General features: G+C 43.7%; 1 protein-coding gene across 13 annotated transcripts in view; it reads right to left on the bottom strand.

Moving 5' to 3' along the window:
* TMEM94 (transmembrane protein 94) overlaps window positions 1–16506 on the bottom strand; it is a 68264-nt gene that overhangs the window by 26252 nt on the left and 25506 nt on the right. For 7 of the 13 annotated variants that reach the window (XM_083725618.1, XM_083725619.1, XM_083725620.1 and 4 more), the window contains 10 exons: window positions 13265–13384; window positions 11396–11523; window positions 9310–9446; window positions 7925–8127; window positions 7451–7602; window positions 6470–6572; window positions 5504–5590; window positions 4612–4728; window positions 2963–3019; window positions 937–1041 (listed from right to left, as the gene is read on the bottom strand). In XM_083725618.1, coding sequence (XP_083581744.1) covers window positions 937–1041; window positions 2963–3019; window positions 4612–4728; window positions 5504–5590; window positions 6470–6572; window positions 7451–7602; window positions 7925–8127; window positions 9310–9446; window positions 11396–11523; window positions 13265–13384 — 1209 coding nt within the window. The remainder of the gene's footprint in view (window positions 1–936; window positions 1042–2962; window positions 3020–4611; window positions 4729–5503; window positions 5591–6469; window positions 6573–7450; window positions 7603–7924; window positions 8128–9309; window positions 9447–11395; window positions 11524–13264; window positions 13385–16506) is intronic. The other 6 variants (XM_083725612.1, XM_083725615.1, XM_083725614.1 and 3 more) reach the window with 1 other exon arrangement.

The following is a 16506-nucleotide window of genomic DNA, read 5'->3' as shown; positions in this document are numbered from 1 at the left end:
TCACCTCAGCCTTCAAGCACAATGGATAGCAGAAGGAAAGGCCCTTTCTGAGTAGCCTCCCATCCCTGGAGACTTCCCTTAATGCTACCAAATACAGCACTGCCCTCCTCAGCGTCTCTGTCAGTTTAATGGGCAGGTGCTACCACAAGATAGTTTAAAGATAGGGTGGCTCAGTGGCAAGCAGCCTCCCCAGTTTAGTGATAAGCCATCTAAGGCCAAGAAACATTATAGCTGAAGAAAGCAAAATGTGACCTTTGTCAGTGTCCTTTATGACTCACTACCGCAGGTTTCCCAGGCTGCTCCACATAGGACAATCTCCTGAAAACTATCTATGCTATGTGCAGGAATGAGGAATGCTACCAAAAAAAAGAAAGAGAGAGGGCAGAAGGCACAACTCTAGAATGAGTACTTGGAGTGTAAATGCTTCCAATGCACAAAACAGTAAGTTCAGATTTATATGTGATTAATCTAAAAAGAAAGTGCTTGGGTCTATCACATTTTTCCCTGACCAGCAGATACTACTGTCAGTTGCTTGAAGCAAGAAACAGCTAGCTAGCCCATCCAGGTCATAAGAGCTTGCCCATGGTTACTGCAGAAATCTGACCTCCTGTGTTTCAGACACTAGGGTCAAGCTGAATGTGTTATCTAAGTCACTAACTCAGAAATATCCAGCTAACAATACAGACGCCCTCATGGGATTTAGAAGAATCTTTTGGAAGCTGCCATGATATGGAGTCAGGCAATTGGCCTATCTAGCTTGATGTTCTCCAGGATGTCAGACAAGAGGACATCTGCAGCCCGACTTGGAAAAGCATATGCTCTACCACTGAGCTATAGCCCTTGCCCTGTAAAAGAAACAGGAAACCCAAGGACCCAGCAGGCAGACCCTGCAACTAGGATGCTCACTGTCAGATCGCTCCTTGCAAGCATACTTACTGTGACAGATCCCAAGCTGTGAAGCAAACTAGAGGTGAAGGTGAGGGTTGGAGACCTGCCCTTCAGAACATGCAGGAAGTGGCTCCAGATACACCGCATCATTTCCTGCCAAAAAAGGGGAGGGGGAATTGGACATGAATGGATACACAAAGTGAAGGAAAAGAGGCAAGGAATTTCAGTTCATTGTGAAATGAGATCCATTTCCAGAAAAGGCAGGACTACAGGAAAGTGCGCTGCTTCACATTTCTGAAGGAAGGAAGGTACAGCCTGCTGTACATAAACAAGAGATCTAGTGCTTGAAGAAACTCGATGAGATGATCAATACACAGGTTGTACAAAATGCTTGTAGCATGGGATTTCATTTATAAGGTTCACTCAATGGATTTCCATGCCGCATTGTGGTTTTATTGTTCAGTCCCGTATTCTGGGATGCTCAGAGAACACTGCTAAGGAGCAAAGACACAATCTAATATTGGAGGCAAACTGGTGGAAAAGCAGCCTATAATTTATTTCCAATATTTCATACTACTTAACCCAATTAAAATACAACAACAGAATATCTTAAAAACAAGTGAATAAAGCACAAGCACACTGTACACACAAAAAATTGGAAGCAGAGTCTACAAAAACCTGGGTAAATATGCAAATTCTAAAGAGGCATTTAAAAGTCATTATCCTCTTCGTCACATTAATTACTGGGGGGGCATTCTAAAGAGTAGGTGCTAACACCAAGAAGGCCCACTTCCATGTTGTCATAAGGTAACAAACCACTGCATCATTTATTATTTTCATGTGTATATTGGCTGTCTGCTAAAACACAATGAACTGACTGACTTTTGGCAATCCACTGGTCATGGAATGACCAGCAGGGTATCCTCAGAAGTTCTTAAAGATTGGCCTGGTCTGTGTCTGCCAGATATCCTGGTCCCAAGTTGCTTAGGGTTTTAAATGTTAGTAACAAAACCTGGAATTTGGCTCACTAGCTAATAGGCAGCCAACACAGTGTATTCTTATTATCAGTATTATCAGTTAAATGCTATAGATGGGTTCAATTTTGGGAAACAATTTATTGAAGATTTACCAAGAAAATTTACTGCCACAGTATTTCCCACCCACCCAATCCTTGGTGTAGTCACTACGGAAGTCAATGAGCAGCCCAAATTGGTCCTTGCTTCTGACTGAGGAAAGCAAGACGTGCCGCCAATAAATCATTTTGATTCCATTTGACTAAATTACGTTTTTGGTGGGCGAGAGTGAAGCAAGGACAAACTGCCTTCTGGAGTTAATTGTGATGAAGTCTGAGCATCTATGAAAGTACAGCTGCAGAGAAGGGCAGACATATTGAGGTGGTCAAGGTGCCACCCCAAGTGTGGAGAACCTGTGGCCCTCCAGATGTTGCTGAACTAAAATTCTCAGTAGCCCTGGCCACTAGTCATGCTGGCTGGGGCTGATGGGAGTTGCAGTTCAACAACATCAGCAGAGCTAACTACAAAAATTGACTGCAACACAGAGGCTCCAGGGTCAACTTAGAAATCCCAGCCCTTGTTTTCCCCCTGTCCAGTTCAATAAAAACATATGAGCAACATTTCCATTCTTCCTCTTCCCACTTTGATTTCGATGATTTGTCTATATGAAAGTCTGTCCAAGTCCCTGTGATACTTACCAGTCTCTCTCAGTCAGCTATTTCCACCCAGAAGGGCAATCAATATAGGATTTGAAACTCAGCTTGTTTAAGATTCAGATTTTAAACATTCTAGGCAACTGCAGGCAAGGTCTTTCGCTCTCAGACAATCAAAGGGAACTGTGAGCATCTGCTATGAGAAAGAGCATGGGGGGGGGGGGAGTGTGCATCCGGCATGCGAAGCGCAGGAGGAGCAAATGAAAGCGCCAACAAAGCGAGAGATACCAGCAGCAGGATATAAGCACAAGTGGGCAAGCAGATCACAGAGAGAGAGGATGGAGAGGATCTTACGGCACTGTGCAACACCACAAGAACAAGATGCAAGACTGGTTAATAAAATAGTACCTGGGTAGATACCACCTCTGTGTAGCTGCTCAGTGTGTCCTCTGAGAACTTAGCCAGCTGCAGCAAGAGAACAAATTGGTTACTATCAAGGTGCTGAGAAACGATGCATGAGGAACATCCCTTGGAAAATATTTTTTCACCAGTGGAAGATATGGATGAGAAATGGGCTTTGCTCGGCAGGACCTGAACAGAATCCAGAACCCTGCCTTGGCTACGCTTTGTCCAAGTCAAGAATTAGAACCCAAATGACACTGTCCTTTTTTCCGAATATCTTCGAGAGATGGAATCGGTGAAGGAAACTCAAGGTTCATCTTGGACTGGTGTCTCAATGTAGAAGATGATAGTATTTGACCTGAACTGGGTACATTACCCCCATTCAAAATGGTCAGGAGGAGCGTCAAAATACAAAGGTGGCCCACAAGACGGTTTGAAGAGGAAACTGGGGGAAAGGTGATGGAAAGAAAGGAACAGCATCATGCAGAATGAGAGAACAAGAGCTCAGATCCAATAGGTGAAGGGAAGGCCAGGAGAAGACAGGAGGACACATGATCCAAGAGCGTGATCAAGGAGGAAAGGGCTGTAGCTGCTATATTCCAAACAGATTAGGGGGGAAATAGATACAAGAGAGGATGCTACTCTAAGTCAAGATGGAACTAAGACACAAACAAGCACTCAGGTGACAGCAATGCAGAATCACATCTGAAATTTAATTACAGAGGGGGAAAGAACTGGCAGGCTAGAGAAAGCAAACATGAAAACAACTGGGAGCACAAGTGTGGGTGACAGGGAACATGGAGGTGCTGGCAACAAGGTGGGGAAAGGAGGAAGAGGAAGAGAAGGAACTTAAGCTTTACATGCCTGCAGCAAGCAGAAATGGAGAAGAGAGAGAGAAGAGGGCAGAGAATGGAAGAGACAGAAGTAACATCTGGAGTGGTAGGAATCAACTGACAGATGAACCACCTGCCCCCTTTCTCCCTTCACACAGAAGATAAAAAGCCTCTCCTATTATTCTTGCACCCCAGAGATTGGGGGGGGGGAGAACCCACACAAAATCTGGCTTTACAGATATTAGACAATTATTAAGAAGACTCAGCAGAACAGTCAAAAGCTAGAGCCCAAATACTGGCTGCGACAGGCAAGCAGGCACTTGGACCTACCATCTCTGTTCTTCAAGCCTTTCGGAGAAATTATTCAGAGCTGAGAGCACCCAGCAGCTTGTCCATCAGGCCTTCCTACCACCCCCATTTTGCCCATTCCCAAAAACCTAACAGACCCGTGTCAGTTCTACTTCCAACTATTCTGTTGAATGATGGGTGGCATATAAAGAATACTATATTATTATTATTATTATTATTACTACTACTACTACTATTACTATTACTATTACTATTACTACTACTACTACTATTACTACTACTACTACTACTACTATGTTCGTCTCCCCACCCCATGGCAATACTTCCACTTGTACCCACAACTGATCCAGTTTCAAAGATTCACAGGGCAAAATGGAAAAACACAGGCCCACTGTATTTGTATTTTTCAGACCTAGAAAACATTTTTGAACTCCCCTCTTGTCTCAGTAGTCCAGAATTGCCTTTACCCAGTCCACCCTCTTCCCAACAACATGATGTTGTAGAAGTACCTACCAGGGAAGTGGGTGAGGTCTTGCTCATCTGGGCCAGGACTCTGGCTTCACCAAAGGCAGTGGCAAGAATCCACAGGACAGGGAACAGCAGCGGGAGGATGGGCAGGACCCCATTGACCTGTGAAGGCATTCCAGGTCTCCAGTTAGTATAGCTGAAGATTGGCTCCGTCACTTCCCCAACAGCAGCACACACACACACACACACACACACACACACACACACACACCCCAGTGAGCAGGAACCGCTTGCTCACAAGAACATTATTACTTATACTTCCAAGATGTGTCCAGCGCTCAAGATCAATGGACAGATGTGCAAAGAAAACACACAGACACAGACACACACACATAAAGAAGAGACGAGGTTAAATGAACATCACTGTGCTTCCAAGGCCACTTGCTATTCTGTCTGGACATGTATGGGCTGCAGATGATCAGTGTTCCTCTTTAGATTTAAAGTGCTGATCACCTACTCACCCATCATGGTACTTTTAAACTGAAAGGAAAAGCTACAGTTTCCATATGAATCTCAGATGCGAAAGGAAACTTCATCAAAACAAGCATATGGAAGTTGAAGAGGAGAGATGTTTCTAGACACAGGCTAAGCCTGAACACGTCACTAACAGAGGACAAATATCCCCACAGGGGGGGAAAAAGTACGGAAGTGAAGAGCCCTTCAAAAGGTAAACTGCATTTAGACCATAGAAGCTTCTTGGTGAATTAGTGTTTAAAATCAATTTTACATCCACCTCATAGCTAGGTGGATTTGTATCAAGCATGTATACACACACACACACACACACACCCAGCATAGCCCAGAAAGGTATGTCTTTCCTGATACAGGGAAACTAACTGAAGTTCAGAGAAAATAAAAACACATTCTTCTATTTTACCTGCAGCTGAAGCAATGTGTATTGCCAAGGGACAACTCCAGGAGCCATGAAAACAAAGCGTATGGCATTGGTGATCAGGAAACCAATCTGCCGTTTAAGGAAAGGAGACAGCATTAGAAGCCCCTATATGTAAATCACTATGATAGGTGTAGCTGTATCACTTAAAACACTACAGAAACACCTTCTGGTTATTATTACATTAAAGCAATCAGAGCTTCAATGGCCCAAGCCATTTGAAAAAAGTAAATATCTCCCAGAACTCATCAGGAAGCTTCCTAACACCATTCGTCGAACTGGCTCAGCACCAACCAGAAGGCTCTCCAGAGTCTCAGGCAGGGGACACTTCCAGTCCTACCTGGAGATGATGGGCTGAATACAAGGCCTTCTGCATGCAAAGCAGGTGTCCTACAACTGTGTTGGAAATAAAAGTTTAAAAATCTAAATCTAAAAAAGGAATAGAACTGTAGAATTGGAAGGGATGAGATTTATGTAGCCCAAACCCCTGTAATGCAGGAATCTTTTGTCCCATGACCCTGAGATTAAGAGTTTCATGCTCTCTACCAACTGAGCCACCCCAAGCCCTATAGGTAGTGACTAATTTTGGATGTGACAAAAAATGCATTACTTAATGGAGCCTGTTTACTTCATTTGCTTTAAAAAAAATTTGCCTAAAAATAATGCATACTATGCATATAAACTGGAGTCTGAGAATCCAGGGCTTGCCATGATCATCCATGGATTTTACCAAATTCTCTTCTGTGAACAAACCAAGTAATTCCAATATTCTACCACTGAATGCAGAGCTCCAAAGAGTATGACCGATACCCAAAACCAATCAAGAACCCATTGCATGAGTTAGAACTGCTCAGGTCACAGGAAGGTGTAGTCAAATGCAATGGTCCCAGCCACCTGGAGCCTGATTGGACCAAGCCTGGTCACAAAAAGCAGCTCATCAACAGGACATACCAGCACAATGGGAACGGCAAGCTTGAGCATCACCGACTGTACAGTGAACCTTTCGTTATCCAAAGCAGTCACGGAACGTGACAAAGCCATGTCTAAACATAACCTGAAACATAACAAAAGATTTACAGAGGATTTTGCAAAGTTCCAGGTATTTATTGTTTTTCCCCCTTATACCTCCCAGCTTTATACAGCAAACCACTATATGGGACTGGTATATTCCATCCAAAGAGTTGATTTGTCAGACGGCAATACTTAAATATTGTACTGCAGAGATTTTTTATGACTATAATGTATTCTTGTGGTTATAACTAAACACAGGATGGATTGAACATATTTTATTTGTTTATTTCAAATACCATATTTTTCGCTCCATAAGGTGCACCTGACCATAAGGCACACCTACTTTTTTGGGGGGATTAAAAAAAAATACCCCCCAAACAGGCTGGGGGGAAGCGGTGAGGCTGCGAGCAGCCTTGCCGCTTCTCCCGGAGTTTGCGGGGCTGGCGGGGGAAGCCCGGGTTCCCCCCGCCCAACCCCAGGGACCACACATTCGCTCCATAAGACCCACAGACATTTCCCCTTAGATTTTAGGGGGGGTGCATCTTATGGAGCGAAAAATGCGGTATGTAACTTGTCCTTCCTCCCCAAAGGGAGCTCAAGGCAGATCACAAAAACAGAAACAGATGAAAACAATTTAAAAGCAGCACTATAGCATATATTCAAGGAAACAGTTAAAACCAGCAGTGTAAAAATGTCATAAAACTCTCAGCTCAAAGCCTGGATAACTAAATATTTTTTTCAAAAAGGTTTTTGCATGTTTACTGAACACATATGAAAAGGGGGGCTGCCCTATTTTCATTGGGAGTTCGTTCCATAGCCAGGAAGCCACCACTAAGAATGCCCTGTTTCAGATGAATTCTCCATCCATTCTGCTGCCTTACTTCAAATTTCAGTAACAAAGTGTCCTCACATTGAACTTACCTGACATTGTCAATCACTGGTGTTTTTGTGACACGGAAGAGTCGATACTGTTGTGGATTCTGAGGTCCCTTCTTCACCTCCCCATTTGGAGATGGTGGTGGAGAAAAGGGGGGAAAGAGATCCCCAGGCTCCAGGACAATGTGCTCATCATCCTGTTAGAAGAATGGGAGACAAAAGCTGAAAATGGGCAAACTCAGGGTACCTTTGTGTGCACGCAAGAAAGAAGTGTGCATGCACACGAAAGCTCATACCCAGAACTAACTTAGTGGGTTTCTAAGGTGCTACTGGAAGGAATTTTTTAATTATTTTATTTTATTCTGTTTATTTTGTTTCATTTCACCATGAAGTTGTTACAGTAAGTGTCACAATTTTTAACCAAAAGAAGGAGGCGCCCTTGAATACCCGCTGGGAAAAAAGCACTGGCCCTTATAATACTTAGGACCCTGGTGCAAAGAGAGAAGAAACTTGAGTTACCTTAATCCCTCTGAGAGAAGTGAAGGACTCCTGCCCTGGCCTCAGGGCAACGACATCACCCGTTACTAACAAGCTGACTGGAAGATTGACAAGATGGCCGTCCCGGTAGACCCAGTGGAGTGACCAGGAAGGGGCAAAGGGCATGTGAAGGTCAGGGTACATGGAGTTTGTCCAGCTCAGCTCTTTGCCATCCTTCAAGACATCTGAAAAGTAGATTAGCAGGATGCACCTTTAAAAAAATGTAAACAGTATCTGCAAAGGTGGTGCTTGGGTAGCAGTGAAACTGTAAGGACCGCCCCACGGCAATCCTGAGAAAGATCACCAGGAAGGAAGCCTCCACTGGTACCCATGCAGCTCCAGGGCACGACTTTCCTCAAGACAATGGTGGGTTAGAAGTTAAACTCCTTCTCCCCCTCTCTTTCCACCCCCTGTAGTCAAACTGCTACTCAAGCCCCCTTGCAGCTGCTATTTACATTCTCCTAACTCATGAAAGCGCACAGTTAATGTCACTTCTGTTTTGATCCTCACACAGACCGTGTGGCTTCCAGCAGCTGTCCAAAAGTATTCCCCCTGTAGGGCAGGCAGCAGGAGCCTCCCCATCTTTCGAAAATCAGTGTATGTATTTGCCTATGAGAGAGTGGACAGGATGGAGTGGGGAGCGATAGGGGCAGCAAGTGAAGGAGGCCGCTGCAAATGACAATGGGGAAAACAGTTCCCCCATTCCCCTGATAGTGCGAGGATGTACAGGTGAAAGTGGTAGTTACAGGTAGGTAGCCGTGTTGGTCTGCCGTAGTCAAATCAAAATAAAAAAAATTCCTTCCAGCAGCACCTTAGAGAACAAGTAAGTTTTTTATTGGTATGAGCTTTCGTGTGCATGCACACTTCTTCAGATACACTGAAACTGTATCTTCAGTGTATCTGAAGAAGTGTGCATGCACACAAAAGCTCATACCAATAAAAAACTTAGTTGGTCTCTAAGGTGCTACTGGAAGGTGAAAAGTGGTGTTAAGCTTTTGTGATGGGAATCCGGAAGAGGAGAGAATACACTTGGCTGCTGGAAAAATGAGAGAGGGGAAGAAAGGGCAAACATAGCCTAGTAGATTTGTCCTGTGAATAAGTCATAAGGGTAGACTATGAAGGTATGGTAGGGGGAGAACTGACAGCTGTGGTTGTGATGGAAGACAAGGATAGTTCTGGGGTGTTAAAGGGACAAGATTTCATACGACCATGATATGAAAGCAACAATTGCCCCTAATTAAGAATTTGCTTTTTAAGGCATTACATAAAAACTAATGGACAGTAGGCACTAAAATTACGGAGAGGATGTGGCTGCACAGGATAGCAAACAGGCGCGAGGGGCAGTGTGGGGAGAGAGGCGGCCTCACCATTTATCCTGCCAATGATGTCCCGGAGTCTCTTCTCGACTTCCTGCCGCTTTAGCCTCTCTTGCCGTCCAATCAAGAGGACGTCGAGCAGCACCAAGAGGAACAGGGCCAAGGCGTTCACAATTTCAGAACCTTCACTGTTCAAAGCAAAACATCAGAGGTTGCAGGCAGCTGAATAAAGGAATGAAATATACGTCCCCATTTGGCTGTCCTGGCAGGAGTCGCAAGAAGGGAAGTCTCTAAGGGAAGTCTCTAGCCCAAGAGCAGCTGGCATGGTGGGGCAGAGGCACTTACAGAACAAGAGCTCCTGGCAGGTGAGTCTCTGCTGCTTACTGGGAGGGGAGGGGACAAGCAAGGATGCAGTGGGGTGCAAATGCACCAAGCAAGGCGGTCCAGTGTTTCTGCTGGTCCAATTGCACCATGCTGCTCTCCCTGCTGCCTTGCTTCTCCTGGTAAGAAATAGTAACTCACCTGCTGGGAAGTCAGGTAAGCACCTCCTCCACCCCAGCCCAGCCCACCTGCTACTGACAAGGGCATGGAAACTTTTGCACCTTCTAGGCTAGTCTGTATTATCCAGCTTAATTCAAATCAGGATCGCTAAACCCATTAAAAATCCTTTGAGGGGTCTGGATTAAACACCGCCATCATATTCATAAAATTAAAAGCAAAATGTTCGTCGGTTGTTGCTTTGGCACCCTGTACACCCACATGGGTGACATGTAAAAATATTCCTTCGTTCATCTAAATATGCAGCTCAGTTGCAGTCATCTGACTCATGACATAATGCCACACAGGAAGGCTGCCAAGGCTGGACAGGGCTCCTTTAATAGATTCAAATAATAATAATAATAATAATAATAGTTATTGTTTATACCCTGCCCATCTAGCTGGGCTTCCAGCAGGTTAAAAACGTCCCCAATCCTTCTGCTTGTTAGAAATCTCGTTGGGCCAGCAGCTATATTAAAACACAAAACAAAAAAAAAACACCCAATAACCTTTTCAAAGCCAGTCATTGGCAGCCCAAGCACTCTATGCTGAACTGGATGTCCATCCCAGACTTGGAAGGACCGTGCGGAGGAGGGCTGCACTGAGGAGGAATGGTAGGAGCCTCCCCCTCCCCTTGTTCCTGATCAGGATCCTGAATCTTCCCAGGAACAGTGGGACAGTATAGATTTGGAACAGTGGTTTGCAGAGGGACACAGATCAAAAGGCAGAAGCTGGGAAGTACTGGATGGGGAACAGCTAGGAGGAGAAGAACTGGGAAACAGAATTAACAGACACACTGTTGCTTGAAAGCGTCCATCCACTCAGCCCAAGGTCAAGGAGAGCAGATAAGGTGGCAGCACAGAAAGCAGTGGTTGAGAGATCAGGTTACAAGATGCGGTAGTGACGTGGGTGACTAGGGAGGAAGTTGGTGTAACCCTTAATTGGGAGCACCTTCATTACTAGGAATGGATTCTTTGTTCTCTCGCTGTGATCATTAAAGTTTCTAACTGGTAAGAGACTCTTTGTTCTACTTATCTACTGCCAAAGGAGGGAAGGAAGCAGATTACCTGAAGCCTGACAACACTTTAACAAGTGCCCTGCAGGAATCCTTCCAACAAAAAAACCATATGAGTGCGTCTCATAAACCAGTGAAGAGGGAAATAATGTGAGGTCAGAGAGAAATTAGGTAGGTGCCCTGACAAGTCTGCTGGTTTAAGCCAAAAGGCCACTTTGTCTCCATTACAAATCCACCAATGTACTTAGATCTTCAACAGAAGCCCTCTTCCGTGTTCCATCATTGGTGGGGCTGTAGGATGAGATCTTATTGGTGGATCTGCACATTTTATGGAACTCTTTGGTTTGGAGCATACATTTGGCTCCTTCCCTGTCTATCTTTAGACACTAGGCAAACACACTTCCGCAACCTAGGTGGAAACTGGTTATTGGTTTCAATCATCTGGTGTGATCTGGTTTGGAATTTCGTTTGCGACTGTTTTGGTTTTTTCCTGTTTTATGGAATTGTTAATGATTGAATGTTAGCAACTTTTGGGGTCATTTATGGACAGAATATTGCAATAAAACAATCAATGAGATAGCATACCTTCCTTGTGGTTGGCTCCCATAACAACATAATAGTATCAGCACTGTCAGCAGCATCAGGGATGCCCCTGGCCAATGGAAACAGGAACAGCGGTTGCCATGGTGCAGGAAACTGGCTCGCCACACCTCCTACCAAAAAGAAAAGGAAGTGCAAAGGAGGAGAGAGACTACATCAACAAAATGGAACCTAGGCTTTGCTTAAAGCGGGCGACGAGAAGATGTTGCTGTTGTTAAAAAAAATACTACTGATGCAGCAAGGTTTGGAATGTATTGTATTCTAAAATATTGTGCCAACAAAAGCAGGGTTGTATAGCAGCTTTGATTAAACAAGATCCTCCTTGCATTTTTCTATTCTTATTTACCGGTACATCTACCCTGAGTCTTGAATGCTTCCTCCATCTGCTTCTACTGCACTGTCACCAACATGGGAATAGTCCAGAGGAAAAGGACATTGAAAGCAAAATTGTACTGATCAGTGTCTGAGTGATCATGTTGTTTTTATAGAACAAGAAACAAAATTATGTACTTTGACATATTACTGATAAAAATGGAAGCTTTTGTGTCATACAGAACTCTTGTCAGGTTGAATGTAGAGAATAAAGAAACTTAAGAGTCAAAGAAAAAAAAAGTGGGCGACGAGAGAGTAGTAGAGAGAGGCAACGACAGACGTTACCACCACTGGAAATGAACATGGTCTACCAAGGTTATCTCTGATTAATTCACTTGCTGCACTGTCTTACCCCATATGTGCCAACTTGAATGTATCTGCAGACCTGGCACTGTTACAGGTGCCACATAATGTGTGTTTCTGCAGTTTTAAGAAATTGATCTTTTAGTGTGGCAGCACCTATACTTTGGAACTCCCTGCTTATTGACAACTTGCAGGCAGGCACCTTTGCTACAGACTTTTCAGCATCTGCTTAGAACATTTTTCTTTAGGCAAGCCAATCCAGACATGCAGGTGTTGTCGCGTTTTAACCTTTTAAATTTTAATAATCTTTCAAAATGTTTTTATTACTTGCTTTTAACTGCTTTTCATTTATAATTTCAACATTTCCCGTAAACTGCTGTATATAAATTTGGTTAAATAAAATAAGTAAATAGACAATTCTCTATCATTTAGGTATACAGTGGTACCTTGGGTTAAGAACTTAATTCATTCCAGAGGTCCGTTCTTAACCTGAAACTGTTCTTAACCTGAGGTACCACTTTAGCTAATGGGGCCTCCTGCTGCCGCTGTGCCGCCGCCGCACGATTTCTGTTCTCATCCTGAAGCAAAGTTCTTAACCCGAGGTACTATTTCTGGGTTAGCGGAGTCTGTAACCTGAAGCATCTGTAACCTGAAGGGTCTGTAACCCGAGGTACCACTGTAGATGATATGAAGCGCCATGTCAGCGCCGCTGAAGACTTGAACATGCTCTTTTGCAGAGGAGCAAAGAATTCACACTTCCATTAATGGTTCTGTGAACTGGTCACAGTGGGGAAGGCCACTGGCGTGGGGTCCCTAGAACCACCACCACTAGCTCTGAATACTCAGATTAAGGCACCAGGCTGGAAGGGGAAGGAGGCGGGCCTCTTTGTGCTGGGGTACACAGCAACCTGGTAGTGTCCAACGTTCTTCTATTCCTCTGCCCTTGGTGTTGCTGCCAGCGTCCCTCAACATCAGGAGAACTGGCACCACCATCACGGCTCCAGCTCCAGCTGCGCATTTTGGAAGCAGCTAAGTGCAACCTTTCAGAAGTGCCACCTTTCAGGAATGGGAAAAGTCTTGCTTTCTCCAAGGATCTGTCTGCAAAATCTACCTTACAAAGAAAGACGTAACGTTTTCTTGAAAACAACTCACCGACATGCAGCAAAATGCCATGCTTACCTTCCAGGAAATCACCTTCTTCCTTTCCTTCTGATGCCCCTCCAGAAGTGCCGACAGCTGGTCTCTCAGGATAGTCAGAGCCTTCGTTGTGGTCAGACCCAAATTTGAAGTCATTTCATCCTGGACAACAAAAGTTTTGCACACCAAATGTAGTGTTTCTCTATCATTTTGCCTAGCAGTTTCTCTGCTCTGTAGTCATAGGCTGCTTAAGACGCCAGCAGAAAAATTGGTGCAAAACAACGTCTAGCAAATCCATTATACCTTAGCATACCTGCCCTCCCTTTGTCAAACATTACAGAAAACTTTCCACAACAGGGCAGCTGAGTCCTCCTAGGGTAAACTGATCAGTATTCTCTGGAGATCAATCTCACAAACAGCTACAGACTACCTGCATGCAAAATGTACCCAGCTCCTAGATAGCCTGTTATGGCTCAAGCATAGGTACCATACAAATAAATTTCCACCATTCTGGAAGAATGCATCCTAGACTAATTGCATATCAACCAGGGTGGATTTGATTTAAATCAAATTGACTTAAATCATGATTCAGTAAGACTTGATTTAAATCATTTTTTTACAGAAAGACTCATTCTTGCTGGTATCATCTTAATATTGATAACCTGAGGAAGGTTTCATTTTTGAAATAATAAATTTTCAGAGTAGTTTTTACAGTTATATCAAAAATGACTGATTTGGTTATACTCTTAGAAATACATATATAATTATGAAATTGTTGTGAGGTTTAACAAGTTAACTGTTTAAATTTGGACAACTTTTCTGCTGTACTTTATTGGAAGGAGAAAAATAATCATTTCCGTAATAACAATTTAAACTATTTATTTAACTAAAACAATAACCTTATAGCGTATGTATCCATGTTTGTTAACTGATGTGGTTAAACAATTTTAAAAAAAACTTAGACTGAGTTTCAGCACACATGAAAAACTTAAAACAAATTCTTATTTCCTGATGAATAGCTTTTGGATTATAATGTAACTTAAATAGAAAACTATCTTCAGAAAGATTTTTCCTCCAAAGCATTTTATTTTAAAAATCCAATTTAAATCAAAAACATCCAATTTAAATTTTAAAAAATCCAATTTAAATTTAAAAAATCTGATTTTTAAATATCTTTTTTTTAAAAAAAAACATTGATTTTTATCCACCCTGATACCAACACTGTGCCACAGAGAAACATACACATACTAGGTTTGGTATACCCACCCAGGAAAGAATGGTCACAACCTGAGTTTGCCTGCATGCCCCTTTCCCTTCTGGTGCTGTTGGTATTGCATCTTGCTCCTTCCGGCAGTGCAAGCAAATGAGACTCATGCACAGCAATAAAAGTTCTGCCCCCGTTCCCCACCACTGCTTTTTCCAACCCAATAGGCTGTGTCTGTTCCTCAAGGCCACAGAGAACCACAGCTCTTACGCAACCCTGTGGCAGAATCCACTAGGAAGTTCTCCTAAACAAGCCACATCAAAAGGTCCACAAATGACAACATTTTGGAGATCCCATGTCGCAAAGTGGTTAGATTGGTCTCAACTAGGGCCAGGGCCTTTTCAGAACTGGCCCCGACTTGGTGGAATGCTCTGTCACAAGAGACTAGGTCCCTGCGGGACTTGACGTCTTTCCGCAGGGCCTGCAAGACAGAGCTGTTCCGCCTGGCCTTTGGTTTGGACTCAGTCTGACCCTTATGTTTCCCTCCCCGTATGGTTTCGATCTATGGGCTACTTTTAAAATGAGGCTGCATTTTAAATTGCATTTTAACCTGTATTTTAAATTGGTTCCCCCCCCCCCTTATGTTGTACTGTAATTTTACTGGTGTTAGCCACCCTGAGCCCGGCTCTGGCTGGGAAGGACGGGGTATAAATAAAATGTATTATTATTATTATTATTAAAACAGAAAATGCATGAAAGCACACAAATGCTCTTACACAACTCATGACCGCTTCAGCACAGGTTGCACTGGGGAACAGCCCAGCAGATCATGCCCCGTGTTTGTCAGTGAGAAGGAGGTGCCATTTGGCTGTCCGGTCTCGAAAATAACAGACGAAGCCCTATTGTAAGGATGTAAGTAAAGAGCCGAAAAACTGACAGCCGGCATTTTAAATAAGGGTGAGCCCTGGATTACTGGCAGCTGCAACTACTTCTAGGAAGGTGTTGATGATGCCTCTTCCCAGGAACATGTTTCTCCAAGCTGTGGTGAGGAAGGCTCCCTTGCCAGGGATGGGTGAAACTCAGCTGTCAAAAGAGGAAAGGCTTTTACACAGTCAGCACAGTCCCACGCCACTTCTTAGAAGACCAGCTTTAACCAGACAGACAGACAAACTTTCCGAGGCTGCCGTCAACCTATGGCTCTTCCGTGAAACTGCAAATCCCTCTGCAGCAAAATGAACGTCTAAAATAAGCTAACTCTCATGAAGCACGAGCCATGATACTGCATCCCCGTCAGAACTAAGAATAAAACCTGACGTAATTCTCCTTCTGCTCGGCTGGTTTTAGGGATTAGAAGAAAACGGCTCCCCTGTTTCTGTTGGACGTGGACCAGATTACATCAATGTGTGGCAAAACGTATGCTTCCCACCACCACCACAATCACTACCACTTCCAAAAAAAAAGGAAGATATAAACAGCATTCCTGGCAGCCCAAGTTAATGCGAGCCTTGCAGGTTCTGTGATGGCAGGAGACATCTTTGCAGAGTTAACAGAATTCTTAGTGGGAGGAAACAGAACCAAGAGACTGAATCTCTTTCTTTTGGAGGTTTTTCAAAAGTATTTGCTAGCCATGTGTTAGGAACAGACTTCCTGACTTCGGAAAGGGACTACTTGATCCAGGAGTCCCATCCATGCTGAATAATTCTAACTTTGGCAAAAAATATACTGCACAAGTTTTCAACAGTTGCTCCATCAGCACTAGGGTCCTTGAGTGGTTGCCACTGGGCCAAATAACAAGACCAAGGACGGAGAGCCTATAGCCCTCCAGTGCCAGCTCTAATCAGTCCCAAGCAGCAGGATTTAGATCAATGATTCCCAAAATCCACTCCGCCCCACACAGACCACTTAATGATTTTATCCCCTGCCGGTTGTAGAAGAAGAGTTTGGATTTGATATCCCGCTTTATCACTACATGCTGTGTGGTTTTCAGCTGTTTGTGTTGCTTCTTTTATTTGCATTTTATTAAAATAAATAAAGTCCTTAGAATTCCACAGAATTAAGATTGCCAGTGTTGTTCACAGAC

Source organism: Podarcis gaigeae, assembly GCF_964106915.1.
Source record: "Podarcis gaigeae genome assembly, chromosome: 2".
NCBI classification, from domain to species: domain Eukaryota; kingdom Metazoa; phylum Chordata; class Lepidosauria; order Squamata; family Lacertidae; genus Podarcis; species Podarcis gaigeae.
This window is presented reverse-complemented; position numbering and strand designations above follow the sequence as displayed.